This window comes from Coffea arabica, chromosome 10e (genome assembly GCF_036785885.1).
Source record: "Coffea arabica cultivar ET-39 chromosome 10e, Coffea Arabica ET-39 HiFi, whole genome shotgun sequence".
NCBI lineage: Eukaryota > Viridiplantae > Streptophyta > Magnoliopsida > Gentianales > Rubiaceae > Coffea > Coffea arabica.
Genome location: NC_092328.1, coordinates 18,819,356 through 18,843,910, shown reverse-complemented (window position 1 = coordinate 18,843,910; position 24,555 = coordinate 18,819,356). Strand labels below are relative to the sequence as shown.

General features: G+C 38.9%; 3 protein-coding genes across 3 annotated transcripts; all 3 read left to right on the top strand.

The window, feature by feature from the left end:
* Positions 1-6,516: 6,516 nt before the first annotated feature.
* LOC140015151 (uncharacterized) lies at positions 6,517-7,671 on the top strand. The gene has a single exon (XM_072067050.1). The coding sequence runs from the start codon at positions 6,517-6,519 to the stop codon at positions 7,669-7,671; it is 1,155 nt and encodes a 384-aa protein (XP_071923151.1).
* A 7,784-nt stretch (positions 7,672-15,455) lies between these two features.
* On the top strand, positions 15,456-17,108 carry LOC140015150 (uncharacterized). Its single transcript, XM_072067049.1, has 2 exons — positions 15,456-16,705; positions 16,820-17,108. Exons 1-2 carry the CDS (start codon positions 15,456-15,458, stop codon positions 17,106-17,108), a joined length of 1,539 nt encoding a protein of 512 aa, XP_071923150.1.
* A 1,117-nt stretch (positions 17,109-18,225) lies between these two features.
* LOC140015149 (uncharacterized) lies at positions 18,226-19,209 on the top strand. Its single transcript, XM_072067048.1, has one exon. The coding sequence runs from the start codon at positions 18,226-18,228 to the stop codon at positions 19,207-19,209; it is 984 nt and encodes a 327-aa protein (XP_071923149.1).
* Positions 19,210-24,555: the final 5,346 nt, after the last annotated feature.

The following is a 24,555-nucleotide window of genomic DNA, read 5'->3' as shown; positions in this document are numbered from 1 at the left end:
AAGCTCCAGATACCATAGTTAAAATGAAGGCCCCACATATATTTCCTTGAATTTAAAATGAAGGTTTCAAGAAAAGATATGCGTCTACAAAGAGAGCGGAAGTGACTAAGAGAAGCAAAGTGAATGAAAATTCCAGTACTGGATAGCCAAGGGACAAAGTCGAAGAAAAATTCAAATTCAGGAGCTATTGGAAAAATTTATCCAACTCAAAATCCTCCATTCCAGTCTCATTAGACTAGTTGACAAAGATTGAGGTTTCAAACTAATATATTTACGTTTATCTAGGTGTTCCTGGATTTTAGGATGCCAAGCTACTAGAGAAGTATGTCCATGGACCAAATTTTGTTGGCTATTGGACTATGGAATCATATCCTATAGTTGATCACTAAATTAATACATTAAATCCCTCGTATCTGAGGCTGCCAGATCAAAAGATGCCAATTTGTGTAACAAAGGGTAAAATTGGCCCAATTTATAGTCTCCTCTCCCAATTTCTAACTTTTAGAGATTCCCTCCTCAGTGTAGGAGAGTGGGAGGAAAAAAAAGCATCCAAAGTTTCAACCTTTTTCAAAAGCTTGAACTTTCAAACACAATTCCCAAATACTGTAGCTTTTGGCACCAACCCAGAAATCAGGGCAGATTCAACAATCCTGTGAGGGGACAAATCTGAGTGGTCCGCTAGGGTGGGGGAGTAATTGTGTCGGACAAAGCATGATCCATTTAGACAAATTAATGGAGCATTAATCTGTGTCGGAAGCTGGATCGTCGTTTCCTTATTTTTTCTTTTCTTAGTCTTTTAGTGCCTCACGTACTTACTTCCATGGTCTCTTAGTAGGAGTCACAGAGAATATTGTTTGTTTTTCTCACTTTTTGTGATTAACACTGGTTTTTCTCAGTTGCGTTTTTCTAGGTGCAAGAAATAGTGGTTGGTATCACTGGTTTAAACCCATAGAGATGGCAGAGGATTTAGCAAGAGCTTTCCAAAGGTTTGAGCTGTCAGAACTAGAGTCAGAGGGTGTGGACCTAAGTGGTGAGGATATTGCAGAAGAAGTATTGGGATGTCACGGTAGTTTGATTGGAAAGCTAATAGGAGACAAAATAGCCAACTTCACAGGGGTCAAGAACTTCACTCACCTCGCTTGGGGCTACCACAGAAGGATGAAGGTAACTGATTTAGGCCCTAATCTGTTTCAATTTCATCTGGAACAACCAGAGGATAAGAAAAAGATAGTGACAGGAGGGCCATGGATAATGGATATATGACAGCCCCACCTCACCCTAAGGCGAACCAAAGGGTTTGACGGACCGCCTGCCCAACTCTCGCCGGGACTACGGATTCGGAACAGACATAAACCCTTCCAAACGCTCAAAAGAACTTCAAAAAGGTAACATTCAGAACCAAATGAGCCAAAGTAAAAGATACAATCAATCTTTGGTACAGCGTTTCCACGAAAATCAAAACGAAATGGAAGAGCCGCTGCGCCGACACAATCCATCCCAGTACTAGTACACTTTGTTTAACATGAGAGAATGTACATGCCCAAATATATGTCACATAAACATGAGGAAACATTTCAAAATATACATAGTAGTAAGTTTACAAACCAAAAGGAAATATTGTATTAAGATACATTTAGGATTTCCAACTTCCACGAAGCTATACAAAAGGGTGTTTATACAAGCTCAATTCATTCTTCAAAATGATCATTGGTCCAAAAGATGGTTCCTTGTAAGGAAAACAAGGATAACGGGATGGGGTGAACTAAAAGCTCAATGAGGTACCAAAAGTATAAACGGTAGGAACAGTAGAACTCATGAAAAATCACTTTTAAGGCACATATTCACATCAAATACAAGAGATGAAAGAACACCACAATGTAAAGGATACAGGTGGCTCTCAGGAGCCAAATCCCCGTTGCAATACTTGATCCAGCCTCGTTGACCCTCCGTCAACGTTCAAAGGAAGGAACCAGTCCCGTAGAACACCACTTTAACGCCAAAATCCCGTTCACCAAACATACCTCTTACCGGGCCCGAACGCCAAACAGGAACAGGAATGGTAATACTCGAGTATACCGGAATCAAGAGTCTTAATACCCAAAGATTCCCCAGGAACAGGCATCCATGGATTGTCAATTACCTCGACCAAGCCCTTGCTGGCTCGATTTAATTAACTCCCCATGAGGTTGAGCTCAAGTTAACAGGAAAATCGTTGGACACACTTCCAAACGATCTCATAACAAGCACAAGTAACAAGTTCAAGTTCATAACAAGTACAGGTAAGAGATTCCAGTTCATTCAGTTCAGGCAAGAGAACGAGTGTGATAAAGTACACCCTCGTCTCATTCAGAATAACAGAGTTCATAGTTATCCATGTCACACATTTCAAGTATAGATGAACCAATCAAACAACAATTCAGGGGAGTGGTACACTCACCTATTAAGGCGAAATAACGTCTAGAATATCTTTCCGGGTAACACTTTCAATCACCGATGAACCCTAAGGTTAATCAAGAGAAAATATTACAGTTCCTCCAGCAAAAGTTAGGTGAATCGAAGACAATTCAAATACTACTAGTATTTTGGACATATGATTTTGGAAGTGAAAAGAGTACATTTAAACCAAAGGACATGAGTGAAATATTTGGAAAACTCATGCTCGCTCGTAAAACTTTGAAATATCCATTTGAATCGAAGAAACGAAGAAAACGTATTTCTATTAGTCGTAAATTTCATTTTTTCCAAGTGTACAAGTTTCGGCCAGATTCGACCTTATATACCTCGATAAAAGAGGACGCAAATATCCTAGATGGTTCATATGGTATTTGCTCTCAAATCATTACCTAATTCTCGAGTGTAAATTTGGGCAGCACGCCCTTTGTATTTACCTATTTTCCAGCCACTTATGGCTTCATTATTTTCCTCAATCAATCCCAAAGTCGTACACAATATAAATTCATCACAACAGCCATTCAATAGGCTCAAAGTCATCCAAGTACAAGATTTAACTAGGAAAATGACCGGAAATAAGCTTTAAGCTAAGGAACCAAAAAGGCAGATTCACCGCTATTTACCGTATCGGACATAACCGAAACTACGCTTATTGGATTAAAGTGCAAGTTATACCGTTTCGAAGGTAAGATAGAGGGCTATAACTTTGATGAAGACTACTTAGTCCAGTTCTCATCTTAACTAGGTCAAAGTTACCAAAACTTCCCCAGATTTTCCAGTTCGAAGCTCACAGTGAAATTCAACTAGCAGTCCTGATTCATTCAATTATATCTCAGCACACACAACTCTGATTCAGGTAATTCCAAAGCCATTTGAAAGATAATATACAAGGATATAATTCTTAAGAAGACATCGACAACCAAATCAGTAGTATTCCTGGTCAAACTAACCAATTACAGAAGCAGATTATCAGTTTCGGACAGAAACAGGGCAGCAGGGGTATTTCAGTCTTTTCACAGGCTACGTTGCTCCAATTGGGCTGAAATTTTTTAGGAAAATATAAAACATCATTCTATACAACTTTGATGTTTTATACTAAGGCTAATTCGGCCTCTAACTAGGGGTAACAGTACCAGGCAGAATAGGGGAAATTGAAACCCTAATCTGGAATTTTCCGCACAACATAAAAATTTTCCGCATTTAGCTACAATTTACGCACTATAGTTTCATTCTAGACTATCCCAAGCCATCATCCATGGCCACACAATATAAAACATATAATAATAGAAAAATCAAGAATAAATATAAAATTCATCAAAGCTTCACTTCCAACCATAAACACACCATAAATCATCTTATTTAGCCACCAATGCCACTAATTTACCACTATTAAGAACAAAGAGAGGATTTCTTCACAACTCATCTTACAACTTAAGAAAGATAGTAACTTAGCACTTCCTCTTGCCAAATCACTCCACCAACTACTTCAATACCACTTAGCAAAGGGATTTTATGGAGAGTTTTGGAGTATAAACGGTTAAGTTGTGAGATTGGGCAAGATTAAGAAGAAGGAAGTTGGAGATTTTTTTTTTCTCTTTCTTTGCTCAAGAAGTTCGGCCAAGGGGAGGAAAAAATGAAGATGCTTTTAGTCAATTTTTTGGTTAAATGGTAAAGTAAGAAAGTTGGTCAAACCATCCTCAAGTCACAAGGTGACACTTGTTACCCCTTTGTGTTTGAGCTTATCCTTTTGTCTTCCAAGGTTAATCCCTCTATGCATCCTCTAATTGGCTCATAATACCATGTAATATAGTCTCTGTCTATATAACTTAACCTAATTGGTCGCATTTTATCAAACTTACCGCACTAGTGGGTCCTACAACCGGTATACGCTCTTAATTTCTCAAAAACTAACGAATACTAGAAAAATAATTTTAGAACTATATTTACTCATAAAAATTATCTAGAAAATTTTCCTAATAAAGAAAATATATAGAAAAGGCATGCAATTAAATAAAATAAAGTCTAGAAAATAAGAAAATCCACGGGTTCTCACAGGATAACCAGGTGCTAGTGGTTAGGGAATGGGAATTGGGATGTGAGAAGGGCAAAACTTTCTTCCAACATGCATTCCTGTGGGTGCAACTTTGGAATCTACCGGTTCATTGGATGAGCAGAGCGGTGGGCTTTAAACTAGGTTCGATCTTCAAATCGGTTAAGGAGGTGATCATCCCTACCAATGGAGGGAAGGAAGGAAGACACGTGAAGATAATGGCAGAGGTTGATGTCACACAACCACTGATCAGAGAAACAAAAATAAAAGGCAATGGGCAAGCAGTGTGGGTAGAATTCAGGTATGAACGTTGTCCTGACTTTTGCTATAGTTGTGGAATAATTGGGTATAGTGACAAAACATGCAATGTGGAGGGGAGGAAGGGAACAATGCAGCAAGTTGATCAGTATGGGACATGGATAGACCTGTCAACGGGTCGAATCCGAGCCGGAATTCATTATTCCGGACTCGGATCCGTTACTACTATACCGGTTACGTATCCGGCCCGTTTACCCGACGGGTCTTTTACTCTATGTTTCGGACCCGGATCTGACGGATCTACTCGAATCTGGATCCGGGTCCAGGTCTACCCGAAAAAATAGCTGAAACCTGTTTTACAACAAAATTAGAAAAAGTACTACTTTTTTTTATTAAGAAAGGTCAATTTAATTTTGTCCAACAAGTATTATTTCAATGTTGTCACTTGGTTAAAGTCTTAGCTGGGCTATATTGCATGTGTTAATTAACATCTTCTAGATATAATGTTTAGCATTGATAAATACTTTTTGTAAGATTCAAATTCATGCTTTTGCAACAGGTGTTGTATATGCCAAAGGCTCTGCATATCCGTGGATAATATTTAGTTGTTTGGGCCTTTGGAGTATAGAAGTAAATTTGGGGTATAAATTTGGGATATATTATTGGTATATATATATATCTATTTTATATCCGGATATGAGTCAAATACAGACCGGAATAATGTATTCTGTATTCGACCCGTTTTTTGTTTCACAAAACGAATTCGGATTCGGGTCTGGGTAACGGAATTATATCCCTACCCGGACCCGTAAAAATTTGACGGATCCGGGTCGAATCCGGATCTAGACCCGGACCGTTGACAGGCCTAGACATGGATGAGAGCTGGAAATATAATGGTCTCACCTCTAAAAGGACAAGAGGAACCAGGGAAGGGGATAGAAGGAAGAACAATGGGAAATGAGGACAGAAATATCCAGGAACCAGTCGAGGTAACTGAGAAAAAGATAGCATAATAGCTATTAGAAGAAATGAGGCGATACTGGAGGGAAAGGAAAAGAGAGATCATGAATGCAAGATGAGGAAGGAAAACGAGGAGAGGTGGGCTGAAATATTAAAGGACCAGAAGGATGAGGAGCTGGAGAACAAAAAAGGGGATAATGTTTTTCCCTCGGGGCAACAGAAAAAGCAAGAGATGAGGAAAGGGTGCACGAGGAAAGGCATAATGGAAGTAGGCTTGAACAGCATGTGGGAAATGAAATTATGGTGGTGGAAAGCAATGGGGAAGGAAATGAGCAAAAGAGGATAGTGTCTGAAACATGTGAAGGTTTAGAAGCAATCGACATGAGACAACATGAAAATATGGTCGATGCAATAAAGAAAAAAGAAGCAAAAAGTCATTTCAAGAGAAGGGGAAGGCCAAGTAGGACATCTCTCACAACAACCACTAACACGAAGGGGAGAAGGGAACTGGGGGGAAAACGGAAAGGTGAGGAGCTGCTACAAGGAGTACAACCTATGGAGGAGGATGATGAAGTGTTGCCAAAAGTAAAATTCATGAAACTAGATCTTCTAAGTGCCAAAATAACTGGGGAACTGGAGGCTAACCCCCATGTGCCTCCAAGGGGTAAATAAAGGCAGTGGTGTGGAATTGTCGAGGTGCAGGAGGCCTCTTGACAATTCCCCAGCTGAAAGAAGTATTAAACTTCCACTCTCCTAATGTGGTTTTTTTATGCGAAACAAAGAATCAGGAAAAGTTTATGAGAAAGGTACAAAGGAGGATCAGGTTTGACAACGGCCATTTCGTTAATGCCATAGGAAGAGTAAGGGGACTTGCGTTTTTCTGGAACAATAAGGTATTGATAGAGCAAGTGTGTAGCACTGACTGGTACATCAGCGCATGTATTGTAGACAAAGAAACTACAAGGCACTGGTGGCTAGTGTGTGTATACGCAAGCACTGATGGTAACACTAGAAAGGAACAATGGAAATATATAGAGGAAAGGAAAAAGGACTGGGGAGAGGCTTGGGTAATAGTGGGTGACTTCAATGACCTGCGAACAAATGAGGAAAAGTGGGGAGGCCAAGAGAGAGCTGAAGGAAGCTTTAGGGAATTTAACAGGTTTATAAGAGAAAATGATCTGATGGATTTAGGATATCAAGGGGTACCATGGACATGGAGGAATAGTTGGGAGGGGGATGGTGAAGTTAAGGAGAGATTGGATAGGTGTCTATGTAGTACTGAGTGGATGAATAAGTATGAAAAGGCAAGGTGTACACACGTAGAAACCGAAGCTTTGGATCATCTCATGCTGTTGATAGACACGAACCCTGACAACACCAAGAGAAGAAGGAGGTTCTACTTTGACCAAAGATGGACAAAGGATCCAGAAACAAAGAATGTGATCAAAGAGGCCTGGAGTAAAGATATCTCTGGTTCCAGAATGTTCAAAATAACCAGGAAATTAAAAGAGTGTAGAATTACTATCTTGGAATGGAGGAAAACAGTGGAAGGAAATTCCAAGGTAAGAGTACATGAGCTAAAAGAGAAGCTGAAATTAGAGAAAGCTAGGAATGAGGTAGGGAAGAGTGGTCGAATTGTAGAGCTAAAATCCCAACTGAGCAAGGCATACAAGGAGGAAGAACTGTATTGGAGTCAAAAGACAAGGAGTAAATGGTTAAAAGAAGGTGACAGAAATACAGCTTACTTCCATGCATCTGTGATGGCAAAAATGAGAAGGAACACAATAAGTACTTTACAGAGAAATGATGGAACCTGGTGCAAGGATGAAAAAGAGATGGAGGAGGAACTTAGTGAGTGTTACAAGGACCTTTTCTCTACTACGCATCCGGACAACTTTGAGGACATACTAACAGAGATACTAAGCACTATTTCTAGCCAGATGAATGAGTAGCTGATTAGACTAGTGGATGAGAAGGAGATCAGACAAGCTTTGTTCTCCATGCATCCTAATAAAGCACCAGGGACGGATGGTATGTCTCCCCTATATTTTCAGTACTACTGGTTTATTATTAAGGAGGATTTAGTGTCTGCCATTAACAGCTTTTTCCATACTGGTTACCTCCTTAAAGTGGTCAATGAAACTATCATTTCGTTAATCCCAAAAACTTAGTCTCCTGTATCAGTGGTGAACTACAGACCTATAAGTTTGTGCACTGTCCTGTAAAAGATTATTTCCAAAATCATTGCAAATAGATTGAAAAAGGTGCTACATCACTTATTAGCAACCCTCAATCTGCATTCATACCTAGCAGACAGATTCTTGATAATGTCATAGTTGCTCATGAAATACTTCATTTTTTGAAAAATAGGAGAAAGGGAAGTATAGGTTTCATGGCTGTTAAGTTGGATATGTCCAAAGCTTACGATAGAGTTGAATGAAAATTTGTGGGTAGACTTATGATGAAAATGGGGTTCTATCCAATTTTTGTTAAATGGATCATGATCTGTTTGTCCACAGTTTCTTACTCCTTCAACTTAAATGGACAAAAAGTAGGACATATACAACCAAGTAGAGGGATTAGGCAAGGGGATCCATTATCACCTTACTTGTTCATTATCTGTGCAGAAGGACTGTCTTGTCTGCTCCACAAAGCTGTAATTGAGAGGGAGCTAACAGGAATCAAAATTTGTAGGGACAGTCCTTCCATTTCACATTTATTTTTTGCAGATGACTCGTTGCTGTGTTGTAAGGCAAGCAAACAGGAGGTAAGGAAAATGAAAAGCATACTGGAAAGCTATGGAAAAGCCTCAGGCCAAGTGGTGAATTTTGACAAATCAGCTATTTTATATAGTAAGAACACCATTGAACAAATGAAGGAAGAGGTCAGTGAGGGCCTTGACAATATGAAAGAGGCAAGGAATTGTACTTACCTGGGGCTACCAATGCAATTGGAAGATCGAAAACACAGGTGTTTGGTTTTGTGAAGAGTAAGATCAATAACAAATTGCAAGGTTGGAAACAAAAGTTGTTAAGTCAAGGAGGAAAAGAAGTTCTCATCAAATCTATTATTATGGCTATGCCAACGTATGTTATGGCATGCTTTAGACTCCCTAGAGGCTTGTGCAGAGAAATCTCAGCAAGAATAGCAAGGTTTTGGTGGGGAAAAGGAGAGGAAGGGACATGTGTACACTGGACAAGTTGGAAGAAATTATCAGAAGTCAAGGGGAAAGGGGGAATAGGTTTTAGAGGCTTAGAGGCATTCAACACTGCCTTGCTGGGTAAACAAATTCGGAGATTCCTAACATCTCCAAATTTGCTAGTAAGCAAGGTAATGAAGGCAAAATACATGAAGGACCCAAATTGGATGGAACAAAGTCCCTCAAACACAGCTTCATGGAGTTGGAAGAGTATTTATAGTGCAAAAATATTGCTACTGACGGGACTATGCAAAAGAATTGGTGATGGAAAATCAGTAAGTATATGGAGAGATAAGTGAATTTCTTGTTCAGACCAAGGCCAGGTGAGCATATCAAAACCTGAGGACTGCCAGCTAGAATGGGTGAGTGAGCTGATAGAAGAGAGGAAATGGAACACGAATCTTCTCCAGAAGTGGTTTTGTGACAAGGATGCTGAGCTGAAAAAAGCATCCCCACGAGTATTGGGAGGAGACAGGACAAGTTGATATGGTGTTTCTCCAAGTCTGGAACATACACAGCAATGACGGGGTATGCAATAGCTAGACAGGTAGAAGGAAAACAATGCAGGAAGAAAGGACAAGATGCAGAGTCTAGCTGGGAAATAAGAAAGCATAGTATATGGAAGAAATTGTGGCACCTGAATGTAAAGGCAAAGTTGAAACATTTTATGTAGAAATGCTTACAAAACTGCCTACCTACAAACGATATTATGTACAAAATGATGGGGAAAGGAGAGGGAAGGTGTAGTTGTTGTGGGGAAGAGGTGGAAACAATCGAACACTTGCTCTTTTTTTGTGAAAATGCAGCAGAGGTATGGCGTATGGCTCCAGTAAGGTGGGATGGACTAAAGGAGGAACAACATAACTTATGGCTATGGTGGGAGAAAGCTATGCAATCACTCTCGATGGAACAAGGTCAGGATAGAGTTAATCTCACCATTAACATATTCTGGCACATCTGGAAAGCCAGAAACAAGAGAATTTTTTATAGTGCTAATCAGGAACCCCACAGAACTGTATAAAAAGCACAAAAGGAGTGGTTGGAGTTTGAGCAAGCAAGGGAATCAGACCAGGAGAGCAGCACAACCCAGAATATGAGTGGACAACAAGCAAGAAACGAGCAATTAAGGGAAGATGTGGTATGTTTTTATACGGATGCAGCCATCTCTGCAAAAAGGATCAAGACTGGACAAGGGATCATTGCAAGAAATTGGAAAGGAAAGATAATGAGAGCCAAAGGAATTGTACACCAGAGGAAAGGAACAGCGAGCACTGAAGCAGCACTCGCAGTACGAAATGCTCTACTGATGGCCAAGCAAGCTGGATGGAAGAAAATTATTGTACATTCAGACTGCAAATCAGTGGTTGAGCAAATTAACAGATGCAGTGACTATGAGTACAGCATTGCAACTATTCTAGAGGATGTACAGGATCTTAGAACAGGCTTTGACAGGTGCTCTTTTGTGTTTATTTCTAGAGCAGCAAATGAAATCAGTCATGCACTAGCTCATTTTGCAGTTAAACTGGTGCATTGCATTGAATGGGAAAATGACTTCCCAATATGGCTGATTGAGTTAGGGATGAAAGAAATGAGAGCAGTATCCCCTTTTTGTAACTAATACTTGTATTATCAAGTGTAAATATTAATGAAATCTGTTGTCATTTGTTGGAAAAAAAACTAAGAATTGAGGTGTATGAGGACCTATTCTAATCAAGGGGACACCTGACACAAAAAAAATTTTTTTAAAAAAAAAGGAAAACCAAAAGTCTTCAACCAAATGGGAAAAAGGAACAAAAAATCTAGTGCCAACTGCGACATATATTATGCAACAATCTTACCAACTAAACAAATTTCAATCTTATAGCATTCACCTTGGGCTAAGTAGCAAACTCACATGTCAGTCTTCCTACACCCCAAAATTGGGGTGGTTAAACAATTACATCAACAAGTCATTATACTTAAATGAATAGCTAATAATTAATAGTTGGGTGAGGCAGGAGCAGAAGTAGGAAAATGCTCCTCCCATTTCCCATAAAGTATAAGTATAGTCAGTAGGAAAAAAAGAAGAACACCAGCCAATAGTAACATCAAATCCTGACAACTGAACCCCCAATAGTCTAAGGGCCACATGATGCTTGATGCTCACTAGTATTTAGGTCTCGCCATTTTTCCTCATATGCATACTGTTTAGCTTCATCGTACCAAAGGAAGAGAATGCATTGGCCTATGTTAAAATCTTTAGCATGATAGGAATTTATTTCTAGCTTCCAATCGTTGGGATTTCCATGGCCTGGACAATATTTTGACAATGCTCAACTTTGTACATTTGTTCTTTGTCCATCTGGCATTATTAGTTGACGAGAACCATCTCAGAGAGGTTGCTAATCTTGCTTAATGCATCTTCGATCCTATCCATAGAGGATCTAGTTGATTTGGTACCTTTGGAACTCTCCCACTCGTCGAAGTTCGTCAAACCGCTTGCTAGTTGGCTATTAATTACCGCTCCTGGGATTTGTGGGGCACAGTACACATCCTCTCCTTCCCAAGGATAGTTGCTAGAGGGACGCTGGGATGAAGATAAGGCTTTGCCATTGCTTTTTTGACTCCTCCTAGAGGTAGCCTGGTCAATAGGGTGCTATTTGAGAACAACTGGCTGGCTAGTTGACTGTGCTCGAATTCCTGTGGTTCTCTCAGTTAGCATGATAGTGGTAAACCACTCGTACAGGCCACAGTAAAGGGGCATATTGAATTTAGCAAAGTTCTTGTTGGTCTACCCACAAGTCAAGTAAAAAGGATAAAAGCAAGAACGAATCAAGCATCATGAGAAGTTGTTTATATTAAAAGGCAATCAAACAATGCTTGAAACTAAAGAGCAAATTAAATTAAGTCTTAGGCAGATTTTAAGACAGTAGTATTGCATCCCCCCAGGCCAATACATAGGCAGAATTTCAAGTGTGTAATGAAGAATTTCAATGACATTTCTTAAGATAACCCAGGATTGATAACATATCTTGTAAGGCCAAAAACTTGTTACCTGTCGCATTAACATAACAAATATATATGTATATTTCAGCGGTGCCCTCATCCCCTTTGCTCAAAATCAAGAAACTAATCAAGAAGAATTTTAAAGTGACAACTAAATAAAAAAAAGATGGATATAAATTCCTTTTCGATGTACACACATATTTATATGGGTTGTTTAAATGAACATAAAGTATTTTTTTTCGTTAGCTATACATAAATTTGAAGACAAAGAAGAAGGGATTGCATTTTGTTGGCAAGTAATCATGAAATCATCATAGTTGTAATCTTACGTCTTCATCTTTTACTCAAATGAGGTTTTGCCCTATTACTGGGACCCTTACGTGTCTTGCTTAAGTTTTTATTTATCCAGCATTTGTGACGTCCCCACTTCTCCCAAGGGCGAACCCAAGGATATCCGCGAAACGCCTGCCCAACTCTCACCAGGACTCGATACAATTCAATTCAAACTTAAGGATAACAACCAAATAATAAAAGTCGAAACGAAGAAAAGTCGCTTCCTTAAATAAATATTCAAATCTTACAACACAAGTTCTCAAAAGTACATCACTTTCCCCAAAAGTACAATCACTAGAAATCAGCTAATCAAATACCACCCAAAATACTAATCAAAAGTAATCAAACCGGCTTCTCCAAAAATTCTTTCCATTCCAAGCCCTGTTAAGGAAAACAAAGTTAATGGGGTGACCTGATGCTCAGTGAGGCCAAGAAAACATGCAACACATAATTCACATAACCATGGCATTTGCACAAGAATTAAAACAAGAAAGTTCAAGTCATTCATAAATAATAATAACACACATTAGAAAGTTTATCCATAACTCTAGGCATAAACTTTAACTAAACAAGAAGAACAAGATCCAAACTTGTATTATAGTTAAATATGAACTTAAATACCAAAAAGAAAGTGATAGGATAGAGGTCACCCTTGTCACACGAGCTTCAACCTCTCCATCTTTGCTCTTCAAATCTTCATCCAAATCTAACTAAAAATACAAGAAGGATAAACTCTACAATTATACTAATCTACCCTAACTAATGAACTAAGGAAATTCTAGTAAAGACTACATTTTTGTGGAGTTTCTCAAGCCTTCCAAAATTGTGAAAATGTCCTCCAAGGCTGCTATTTATAGAGAGATTCAAGTTCAAGATGAGTTGTTTCTAGTTGGCATTTTTGACTCTTGAAACTCTCAAAGGTTGCTTCTCAAAGTTTCCATGCTGATCTGCTCACTTCCAGCCGGAATCTTTGCAGAAAAGTTGGTCAAAAAGGTTGTGTGAACAAAGCACAAGTTACAGTCGAAATCCACTAAAATGTGGGCAAGAAAACGCGCCCTAGGTTGTGTTTTGTACCCCCGTTTTGTTCTTTTTGCAGGTTTGCTCATTCTGTGCAGATTTCATCCTTACTCTATTTTTGGACTAATTTCCACTGATATTTTCTTGATTATAGAGGCTGAAATAGCTCTTGTGCAAAACATCAAAATTCTAGTCTTTGAATTAGCTTTCCAATGCCTCAAGATCATCCAATTTGGAGTTCTGTGGACCAAGAAAAGGCCAAAATACCGTCTACTAGTCAAAACTCTATTTCACCTTTCGACAACAAAATTGCACTTCTATTTTTTGACATTTTGACAATGAAAGCGACTAAATTGGACTTTTATGCCTCCATACCAAATGTAGATATATCTCTTAGTTTCAAAATGGTATAAGAATCACCTCAATCCAATACTTGTAGCTCAAAATATAGCGGAAATACCATGAGGTGTCAAAGCTGAAAAACTTGCATTTCGTCCTTTGAGTATTTTGCACTTCATGTCTTTTTTAAATCACTTTAAATCATCCAATTATCTTCTCAATTCATGCCATTTGACGATTGAATCATTGAACCTACAAAAACATAAAATTTTCACCATTAAAATCCATAGAAATGCAATTTATGACATTTAAACTATAAAATGCATATTTTCACTAAAAACTTAGTTCATTAGCTATACAACTAATAAAACACACTGAAACTAATTAATAAAACACACTTAAAATGTCAGATTTTTTGATTGTGATTGAATGTAAATGTCAACTAAAAGGGGAAAATTAATCAAAATCATTGTACTACCATAAGTGACAAGCTCCAACTTAAAATATTCGTATTCTTTAAGTTTCCTATCTCTACAGTAACTAGAGGTAGCATGCTAGTAAAAGCATATTTCACCATAGTATTCACATTCTAGAAAGCACTAGGAAGCTGCCTTAACCAAGTGCAGGAACATCCTTTATTGGTCCACTAAAGCATGCAAGTAGTAGGTAGACACCGCTAACTGATAGGTCTACCATGCATGAATTACAACCAAATCACATTTGGTATGATTGGAACGGGAAAAATTAGACCAAACTTATAGTAACAAACAAAATGTGCAAAATATAACTATAGGGTATGAAAATACAAAATATACGAGAGAATGGGGATTCATGCATGGTTGTGTACCACATCCTACAAGCTTAAATTCTTCCTAATGGATCTAAATCTGTTTTGGATTATGCATGGTGTTTTGACACTCTTAAATAGAGGAGTGTGCAATTATTCCAATTTTGAACATATCACTTCTTATGCTTCGGATGATATGAATGTCGTTGAAAAATTAATTGGCCTGGGAATCACGAAGTCCAGACCCATCTTTAATTTTGGATAGCAAACAAAGGCCATTGATTTTGTATGCCTAGTAAACAAAACTGCCCAAAATTTCTTCTTCAATGAGAATGAGAGCTCAATCTAGATGGGTCATGCAATCACAAGTAGTTTGATTGATGTAAAACTATCGGTGTACTGGTCATACCTATATCGATGACCAAAAGTTTTCAATCCAAACAGTTGTGATGGCGGAGGTGAATTCTAGGTGAGATTTGTGCTCTAATATGTAAAAAAAGACCATCAATCTATACCCTACTTAGAACTCAGTAATCTCCGTGCTATAGCAAGCACGATCTATTTCAAACAAACAATAGATTTAAAGAAGAAGAGGGCTTGCTGTCGAAAGTGGAAGAAAGATGAGTAAATGGGGGCTTGTGGCGGTTGGGTGTGTGTTTTTTATTAAACATTCATGAGTCTCCTATTCTGAGTTATGTAACGGTTATTTAATCTCGATCATCCATCAACTCTTCCACGTGCCGCCTTACATTTTATATGAATGACCATGCTAGGACATGTGCGGGTCTGACCATGCCACAACAAATTCCAAAAGTAAAGGAATCTGTCGAATAATAGGTTTTGTATCACAACTATCCAAACACCTTTTTTTTTCTCCTATTCCAAATAAACATAAATAATAGCAATCCAAAAGATGCTTTAGTTATTTTTACATATTTTATATAATTTTATGTATAAGTTGTGTAATTTATGGACCTTATGAATGTTTATTTTATTCATAATTTTCTTTAAGAAGAAGTAACAAAGAAGATTATGAATAAAATAAACATTCATAAGGTCCATAAATTACACAACTTATGTATAAGTTGGCACTGAATTTGAGAAAAAAACTCAAAATCGATGATAAACCACCAGTGGATTGTGCAACGACTATCATTTTTTATGATGACGATATAACTGTTGAATTCAAAATCCACAATCGACCTTTGTTTGTTAGTGCATATGTCCGAGAACAGAAGATGAATCGGATACTCATTGATGAGGGATCTGCTGTCAATATCATGTCCATACGTGCTATGAAAGAACTAGGAATCTCAAGCGATAAACTCTTCCAGAACCGCCTCATGATCCAAGGATTTAACCAAGAGAGACAAAGAGCAATTGGCCTCATAAGGCTTGAATTGCTCATTGGTGAGTTGTCTTCAAGTGCGTTATTCCATATTATTGACGCCAAAACCTCTTATAACATGCTCTTGGGAAGACCTTGGATTCATGAGAATGAAATTATATCGTCTACTCTTCATCAATGTTTCAAGTATTGTCGAGACGGTATAGTTAAGAAAGTTGCTGCCAATGATAAACCTTTCACTGAGATCGAGACTCACTTTACTGACGTCAAATTTTATCTTAAAAAAGAAGCAAAAAAAAAAGAGTCAGCAAGGGAAGAAGGTCAAGATTCCAAAGTACCCATTTTGCGTTATATTCCAAGATCAAAGAAAGAAGAAGGGCAGTCTTCTTTTATCAGGAATAACATATTAAATATTCCACTCACCAAAATAGAGCCTGTTAAAAGTGAGAAAGCAAGGTTGCAAGGGTTTGTCCGTCCCAAAGAAGAACCGGCAGTGGAACATTACTCATTACCAACTAATCGGACTCAAGAAGATTTTGATCCAAATGTATATAGACTTCTTGCTAAGGCAAGTTATAACCCAAATGAGAAAAATGCATTAGGCAAACTCCCTCCTGAAGTGACTGGCGAGAAGACTCACGGATTGACGCCTACACAAAAAATGTTGAAAGAAAGAGGCTATAACGTTGAAAATTCATCGATGGGTCTTGGTTATCAACCGTCCTCTCCTGTGGGTATAATGATCAAAAGGGCAAGTTGTAACTACATGAACGAAGAAATGGAGGTCACAAACCGAAAGAGATTTGTGTTCGATAGATTGGGAAATAAGTCAAAGCGTACTTCTGTGTTTGACAGACTTGGCCGGCAGACGAAAAATTTGAAACCTCCCGTCTATGAGAGATTAGGCAGTAAAAAGCAAGAGTACCAAGTTGCCAAGGAAGAAATCCTTACTCCAATAAAGAAGAACGGACTAAGAAAGTAAGTCTCCAATTTCTTCATGCACTATGGAGACTTATTCAATGTAAGAATTGAAACCATTTTTTAAGAACATGGTCAAGAAAGTATGGCTTCCTGTCATCATATTACGATCAGTGATCCTGAAAAAGAAGAAGAAGATGCGGATGACGCTCCCCCTGAACTTGAACAAGGAGTAAAAAATACAGTCGATATGCTAAAGGAGATTAACCTTGGCACAAATGACGATCCTCGCCCAATTTACATAAGCTCTTGTATGACTCCCGAAGAAGAGAAAGAGTATGTTGATTTGCTGCTCGAGTTCAGGGATGTCTTTGTCTGGAATTACTCAGAAATGTCCGGTTTAGATCCAAGGATCGCCGTTCATAATTTGTCTGTCAAGCGAGGAACAAAACCTGTCAAGTAAACTCAAAGGCACTTTCGCTCGAATTGATTCTTCTGATAGAAAATGAGATAAATAGATTGATTGAGACTGGATTCATACGGGAAATGAAATATCCAACATGGATTTCAAGCATTGTCCCTGTGAGGAAGAAGAATGGGCAAATTCGAATTTGTGTTGATTTTCGAGACTTAAATGAAACTTGTCCTAAAAATGATTTTCCACTCCCCATCACAGAATTGATAGTAGATGCTACAACAGGACATGAAACACTATCTTTTCTCGATGGATCTTCTTGCTACAATCAAATACGCATAGCAGCCAAAGATGAGGAGGTCACTGCCTTTCGCACTCCCAAGGGAATTTATTGCTACAAGGTGATGCCGTTTGGCTTGAAAAATGCTGGAGCAACATATTAAAGGGCAATGCAAAGAATTTTTGATGATATGCTCCATAAAAATATGGAGTGTTACGTTGATGATCTTGTGGTAAAATCAAAGAAATGAGAAGATCATATTCAAGACCTTCGAAAAGTTTTTCAACGCTTTCAAAGATACCAACTAAAAATGAATCCTTTGAAGTGCGCATTCGGAATCACTTCTGGCAAGTTTCTCGTTTTCATCATTCATCAGCGAGAAATAGAGGTCGATCGATCTAAAATTGATGCCATTGTGAACATGTCTGAACCGCGAAATATCCATGAATTGAAGAACCTTCAAGGAAAGTTGGCTTACATCCGGAGGTTTATCTCTAATTTGGTTGGACGATGCCAACCTTTTAGTCGACTGATGAAAAAAGGGGTACCCTTCGTGTGGGATAAAGTTTGTAGAAATGTTTTTACAAGTATTAAAATGTACCTCATGAATCCTCCTGTGTTACCTGCACCAATTTCAGGTAAACCATTGATCCTCTATATTTCTGCTCAAGAACAGTCGGTTGGAGCCTTACTTGCTCAAGAAAATGATGAAATTAAGGAGAATGCGCTGTATTATTTGAGTCAGATGATAACATCTAATGAGTTGAATTATTCACCCGTCGCGAAGTTGTGTTTGGTGCTTATATTTGCCATCCAGAATTGAAACATTTTTTTCAAGCACACACTGTCCGACTCATATCCAAGTCTAACCCCATTAAGTATGTCATGGCAAAACCTGTACTGTCTGACCGGCTTGCGAGATGGTACCTTCAGTTTCAACAATTCGAAATTATTTATGTACCTGCGAAGGCTGTAAAAGGACAAATATTGGCAGACTTTCTAGCCGATCATCCCATGCTTGCCGAGTGGGAGTTGACTGATGAACTCCCTGATGAAGAAGTGTTTATGGTCGAATTTTCGTGGTCTATGTATTTCGATGGAGCTGCTCACCGCGATGGAGTTGGTGCTGGAGTTATCTTTTATACTCCTGAAGCAGATATATTGTCGTATTCTTTCACTTTAACACGTCGGTGTTCAAATAATATGGCCGAATATCAGGCGTTAATTCTCGGTTTTGAAACGGCTATAGACATGAAACGATTGCATCTTAAAATTTATGGTGATTCAAAATTAGTGGTAAATCAATTTCTTAGCATTTATGATATCAAGAAACCTGAATTGATCCCATATTATAAGTATGCAAGACAACTCATGGGATATTTAGATAATGTCACTATAGAACATATCCCTAGAAATTTCAACCAACAAGCTGACTTTTTGGCAAAGTTAGCGTCCATGATCACTCTATCTTCTCATCGAAATCAAATTTCAATATGTCAAAATTGGGTCATACCTCCGATGTTCGATGAAGAAGATAAAGGTGGGGAAGAAAATATTTATCATATTTTTGTCCATGAGATTGAAAGGGAGGATTGTCGTCACCTCATCATTGATTACCTTAATTATGAAAAGTTACCAGAAGATCCCAAGAAAAGGATTGATATATGTCGTCGAGCGCCACGCTTCATTTACTACAAAGGGACGCTTTACCGAAGATCATTTGATGGAGTGTTTCTACGATGTCTTGGAGAAGATGAGGCCATGCAGGCAATGGAAGAGACTCACTCTGGAATATGTGGTGTTCATCGATCTGGCCCGAAGTTACACTTCGCATTAAAAGAATGGGATACTACTGGCCAACGATGGTGAAGGACTGCATCGACTTTGCTAGAAGATGTCAAAGTTGTCAATTCCATGGCAATTTCATCCATCAACCTCCTGAACCGTTGCACCCAACTATGGCTTCTTGGCCGTTCGATACTTGGGGTTTGGATATAGTTGGACTGCTTCCAAAATCTTCTAGCGGACACATGTTTATTTTGGCGGCGACAGATTACTTCTCAAAGTGGGTTGAAACAGTTCCTCTAAGAGAGGTCAAAAAGGAGAATGTAGTAGATTTCATTTTTTTGCACATCATTTATCGGTATGGAGTCCCACATTATATTATCACTAATAATGGTAAATCTTTTTGCAATGTAGTAATGAATAAGCTTTGCGAAAAGTTTCATTTTAAACAATATAATTCTTCCATATACTATGCTGTTGCAAATAGACTCGCTGAAGCATTCAACAAGACCTTGTATAATCTGTTGAAGAAAATCGTGGATAAATCGAAAAGGGATTGGCATCTTCAAATTGGAGAAGCACTTTGGGCATACAGAATTACTTTTTGAACTCCCACGCAAGCAACCCCATACGCGCTTGTTTACGTTGTTGAAACTGTTCTTCCACTTGAGTGTCAAATACCTTCGCTAAGAATTGCGATTCAAGAAGGGTTCAATGAAAAAGATAATGTTCGTCTTCGCCTTGAAGAGTTAGAAGCACTCGATGAAAAGAGATTGGAAACTTAACAACGAATTGAGTGCTATCAAGCCCGCCTTTCAAGAGCATTCAATAAGCATGTCCGGCCACGCTCTTTCCAAATTGGAGAGTTAGTACTCGCTATTCGAAGACCGATCATTCTCACTCATTGTGGACAAAGAAAGTTTACTCCTAAATGGATGGTCCATATGTTGTTCGAGAAGTGTATATAAATGGCTCATACAAGTTGGTTGCTGAGGATGGATTAAGAGTTGACCCCATCAATGGCAAATACCTAAAAAGGTACTATACGTAATCGGAACCACGCGATGCTCCTGGCCCGCATGAGCTAAAACTGTGGATGGCAACCACCAATAGTGTAGTATGTGGTTAAACTGTTGAAACATTCCACCAAGTCTAAGGTGGTAAACAAATAGATGCTCCTGACCCGCATGAACTAAACTGTGGATGGCAACCACCAATAGTGTAATATGTGGTTAAACTGCTGAAACACTCCACCAAGTTTAAGGTGGTAAACAAATAGATGCTCCTGGTCCGCATGAGATAAAACTGTGGATGGCAACCACCAATAGTGTAGTATGTGGTTAAACTGTTGAAACACTCCACCAAGTCTAAGGTGGTAAACAAATAGATGCTCCTGACCCACATGAGATTAAAATGTGAACGGCAGGAATTACGCGTGACTTGATTCCCTTTTGGGATACGTAGGCAATTTAGAGGGTGACTTCTAAGTTTAGTTACACCTCCTAAACCAAACTTTTTTTTCTCTTGAAATAAAAAATCTCTCTTCTTTCCCCTTGAAAATAAAATGCTAAATTCGAAAGTTCTTTTCTCTTACAAAAAAAGAAAAATAATAAGAGATAAAGAGCGAAAAACATTTTATTATTCATAAAAAAAATTAATTACATGGGAAAAAAATGAAAAAAAGAGGGATTCGAAAAAAGACATGGTGAAAAATCTAAATATCAAATTTGTAATCCACTACAGCTATTTTGCATGATTCAAGTGCAGATTTCATGTCTTCAAGTTCCTTCACTGCGTCGTCAGTCAAGATGCTAGTACTTTCAATAGAAGAGAGCTCATCATGTGCTCTTTCATCCTTTTGATCGATAGTTGAGCTGATTTCCAGATCTTATTTCTCCAAATTGATAAGTTCCTATTGCAGAACTTTCTTCCTGTCTTCAATGGACTGCAAATTTTCTTCAAGACTTTACAGATAACGAGTTAGTTCTTCTTCATTCGCCTTAGCTCTCCCGAGTTGGGCGGTCATTTTGGAAAGGAGTTCTGCATGTGTTTCTTTGCTCATCTTTTCCCACGATGAAGATGCCAAAACATCATATGCCTCCATCTTGGCAAACAATTCTATCAAGTAGTCCTTTAAAGGGAGACCATTGGTAGGATCCGTTCTTGTGATTTTCGCAATGATTTTCTCTGCGCACTCTTTTAAAAAAGAGATCTGCTCAATAGGAGTGTCAAGAATCTGCCCATGAAAATCCATCCACAAACTCTGCAAGTATTTCCTTCGTGCGCTTGGATCAATTTTTGCCCGTGAAATTCTGAAACCAGTGCTGGTTTAGGTCTCTTTCGGATCTCGTACGAACTAGTTAACTCCTTCTTACGTATGAGGTACCTCCATTGAGGGCAAATTGTTTTGGAGTACTGATAGCTATTTCGTCACTTTTGTTGTTTGAAACTATACCATCAGTTTCGAGTTCGGGTGGTGAATTGTTACCAACATCTTCTTGGTGAAATTCAAGAAATGGGGGGCTGAAAAAAAAAGGAGAATATTACGAGAGTTAAAAATAAGGGTTACAAAAAAAAAGTAAAAGAAAAAAATGGAGAGATGATTATCTTAAGTGGCGACACTCCAACCAACGATGGTGTAAAGGAAACCTTCTGCAAATCAGAAGATGTCCTCTTTTTTTATCGGTTCCAATGACGGTCTTGACTACTACTACCGCTCGCCAACAAATAGGTTCCTTCTTGGGTAGATCCGATGCCCTGAACTTGAGTCCCTTCCTTTTCTATAGCCTCGATAGAATCACGATCGTCCACCGTTTCAATTTCGACATCTTCTTCTATGTGAGTCACGGATACGGATTTTGAAACTTTGGACGGCGTCTTCTTTGTTGGAATCACTGGTTGCGCCTCTTTGATGGCCTGTCGAGAGTTCTTGGAAGACTTATTTTTTGTGACAATGTTTTTCAAGGGACTGCTAGTAATTTTGTTCTTCCGCAAGGTGGATGAGATAAGACCCGTTACAATCTCTATAGCTCCATTATAATGCACTGACTCATTGGCGGAGGTAGTCTTACTCTTCTTCGATGATTGCTGAGGTAACCTTACCAGGCGTCATAGTCTTTTGTGATCAATAGATGCTTTCTGTGCGTGGGTATAGTCATCCGAGATCGCGTCTGCGTGCGAACTGAGAAATTTCATAGTTGAATAGCCTCATCCAAAGTATAAGTGTGAGTGATCTCTTTCAAGTTGTTGGAAATGTCCTGACAGAAGCCGAATTGTCTGCTAAACCTACAAGGATTATATTTTTCGATAATAAAGGTATTATCCTTGCGTAGAGTTAAGTGGTAAGAGCGTTGACTGATAAAGTAGCTCGTGAGCCTTGATGATAAGGATCCATCGTCGATCAACACATTTTCTTCATTCTCAGTCTAACACAATTTGGGAAGCATCAAAGGATTCACTTCTTTGAAGATTTCCTCAGCTTCTGATTTGCCATAAAATATTGCCATTTTCTCACCGCTAAATCTTGTCATGCGCGCGTGGTGGCTACTCACTTGATTGTTTTCATAATATACATCGAAGTATTGGCCAATCCAAGCATAGACGTAATGGATTAGAAAAGTTACCCCACATTCTCCAAGGTTAGGGGCGTGGACGATCTCCCTCAACCCATGATATATGCTCGCAAGAACGGGAATTGCAAGGCAAAATCTTTTCCCTATGACCATTAAGCATGCAACCTTGAAGACACTTGGACGAATACGGTCGACCTTTTTGCTTGGCAAAAAGAACTTGCAAATCCGACACGCTATGAATGCCGCAATATAAGTTTCCTTTCTCAAAGACCCTGGGATGTTCAATGCATCAAAAGGGACGTCGAAATCCTTGGTATCGGCAAGATCATGAGTCTCTACACTTCCAGAAGGGTTATAGGTCATCTTTGGTTTAGATGCGGTCTTTCTTCTATTCGCCCTGTTCGGAGGAGCCCTATACCTAGCTTCTCCTGTGAACCAGAAGCGAATCCAGTCTTTCATCCATACTCCTTGGTCATTCGTCTAGAGGTGGTAGTAAGCCGAAAAGAGATACCTGCAGCTCTCGGGGAGAAGTGGCTTCCCTTCTTTATCACGAGTGAGAAGTTCATGTGCTGAAGGAACAACTTCATCAAAGAACGAGCCATCGATCGAAAGGCCACCAAGTAGATAAAGGTCCCAAAGTGTAATGGATAGCTCCCCAACGGGCGTATGGAGTGTATTTGTCGAGGGACACCACTATTTGAAGAAGGCTCGCAAGATATTTTCACAGCGATCGTAAGAGAATCGCGACGCATAGACAGCTTCAAATATGCCGGCACGTGTGAGCACCTCTTTATATCTCCCAAGGATGTCCTCGACCCACTCCCAATAATGAGAGGTGAAGCACGCCTCGCCAAAGAAGGACGAAGGGATCTTCCCTGTAGTGTTGTCAATATTGAATCCTACGAACAGAAGCGTGAATTTGGCTATTTCTGGATCTCCATTGTGGAGTGACGAGTTTAATACAATCACTTCTTCTTCCCTCGACGTAGTGGAGAAAGTCGATGGTGCCACCACTTCCTTAGTCCACTTGCTAGTCCAATCTTCGAGATGAAAGCATCATTCAAGGGGCATAAAAGGCTCAGCAAAGTTGCCGATCGCTGGCTTGTTCACATACAATGACAAACTTTTCGTTTGAGATCCTCCCCGTTCACCCGTCAATGAGATATGGGGCAATGGCGTGGCGTAGTCCTTGATTTGCATGCTTGCTGAAATTTTGTAAAAGAAAATATTAGATGATGAAGGGAAATCCTTATAAATTTTTGGTAATTAAATTACCAAGTTGATTGCCTTTTCTCAAGTCTCCGGAATTGTTTCGGACCCCTCGTCAAGCATAGCTTTGGTTATCTACGAAGAAGCAAGTTGACAAAATTTAGATCGAAATCATATATGATAGGAATATTTGAGACGCAAAAAAATTGGTACGAAAATTGAGATTAAATTTTCAGCCATGAGGAATAGCTCAAATATCATGCTTGGCGTTATTTTAGTAGATAAATCAAAAGGCCAAACTGTCTTGTAATGTGTTGGGGATACACGTCAAAAGCACATGTTGAGTAGACAAATAAGTTCCAAGTGCTGATCATGTTCAAAGCATCAAACGATGAAACACGTAAGAGCCTTGACCGAAACTCCTTGTAACAATTAAATGTTGCGAGTAAAAAAAAAACTTGAAGTACCTGACAAACGAAAAGAAAGTACTTATTGGAGTATAACCAATGGATGATGGTTGTCCCTTGAAGCAGCGGCCGCTTGATGATATAGCTGAAGAAAAAAAAATAAACTCGTTCAAAAGTTGTGACCAGACGTGGCTATTTATAGGGGAAGGTTTGGTGTGAATCTGAGCCAAGAAGAAAGTTTC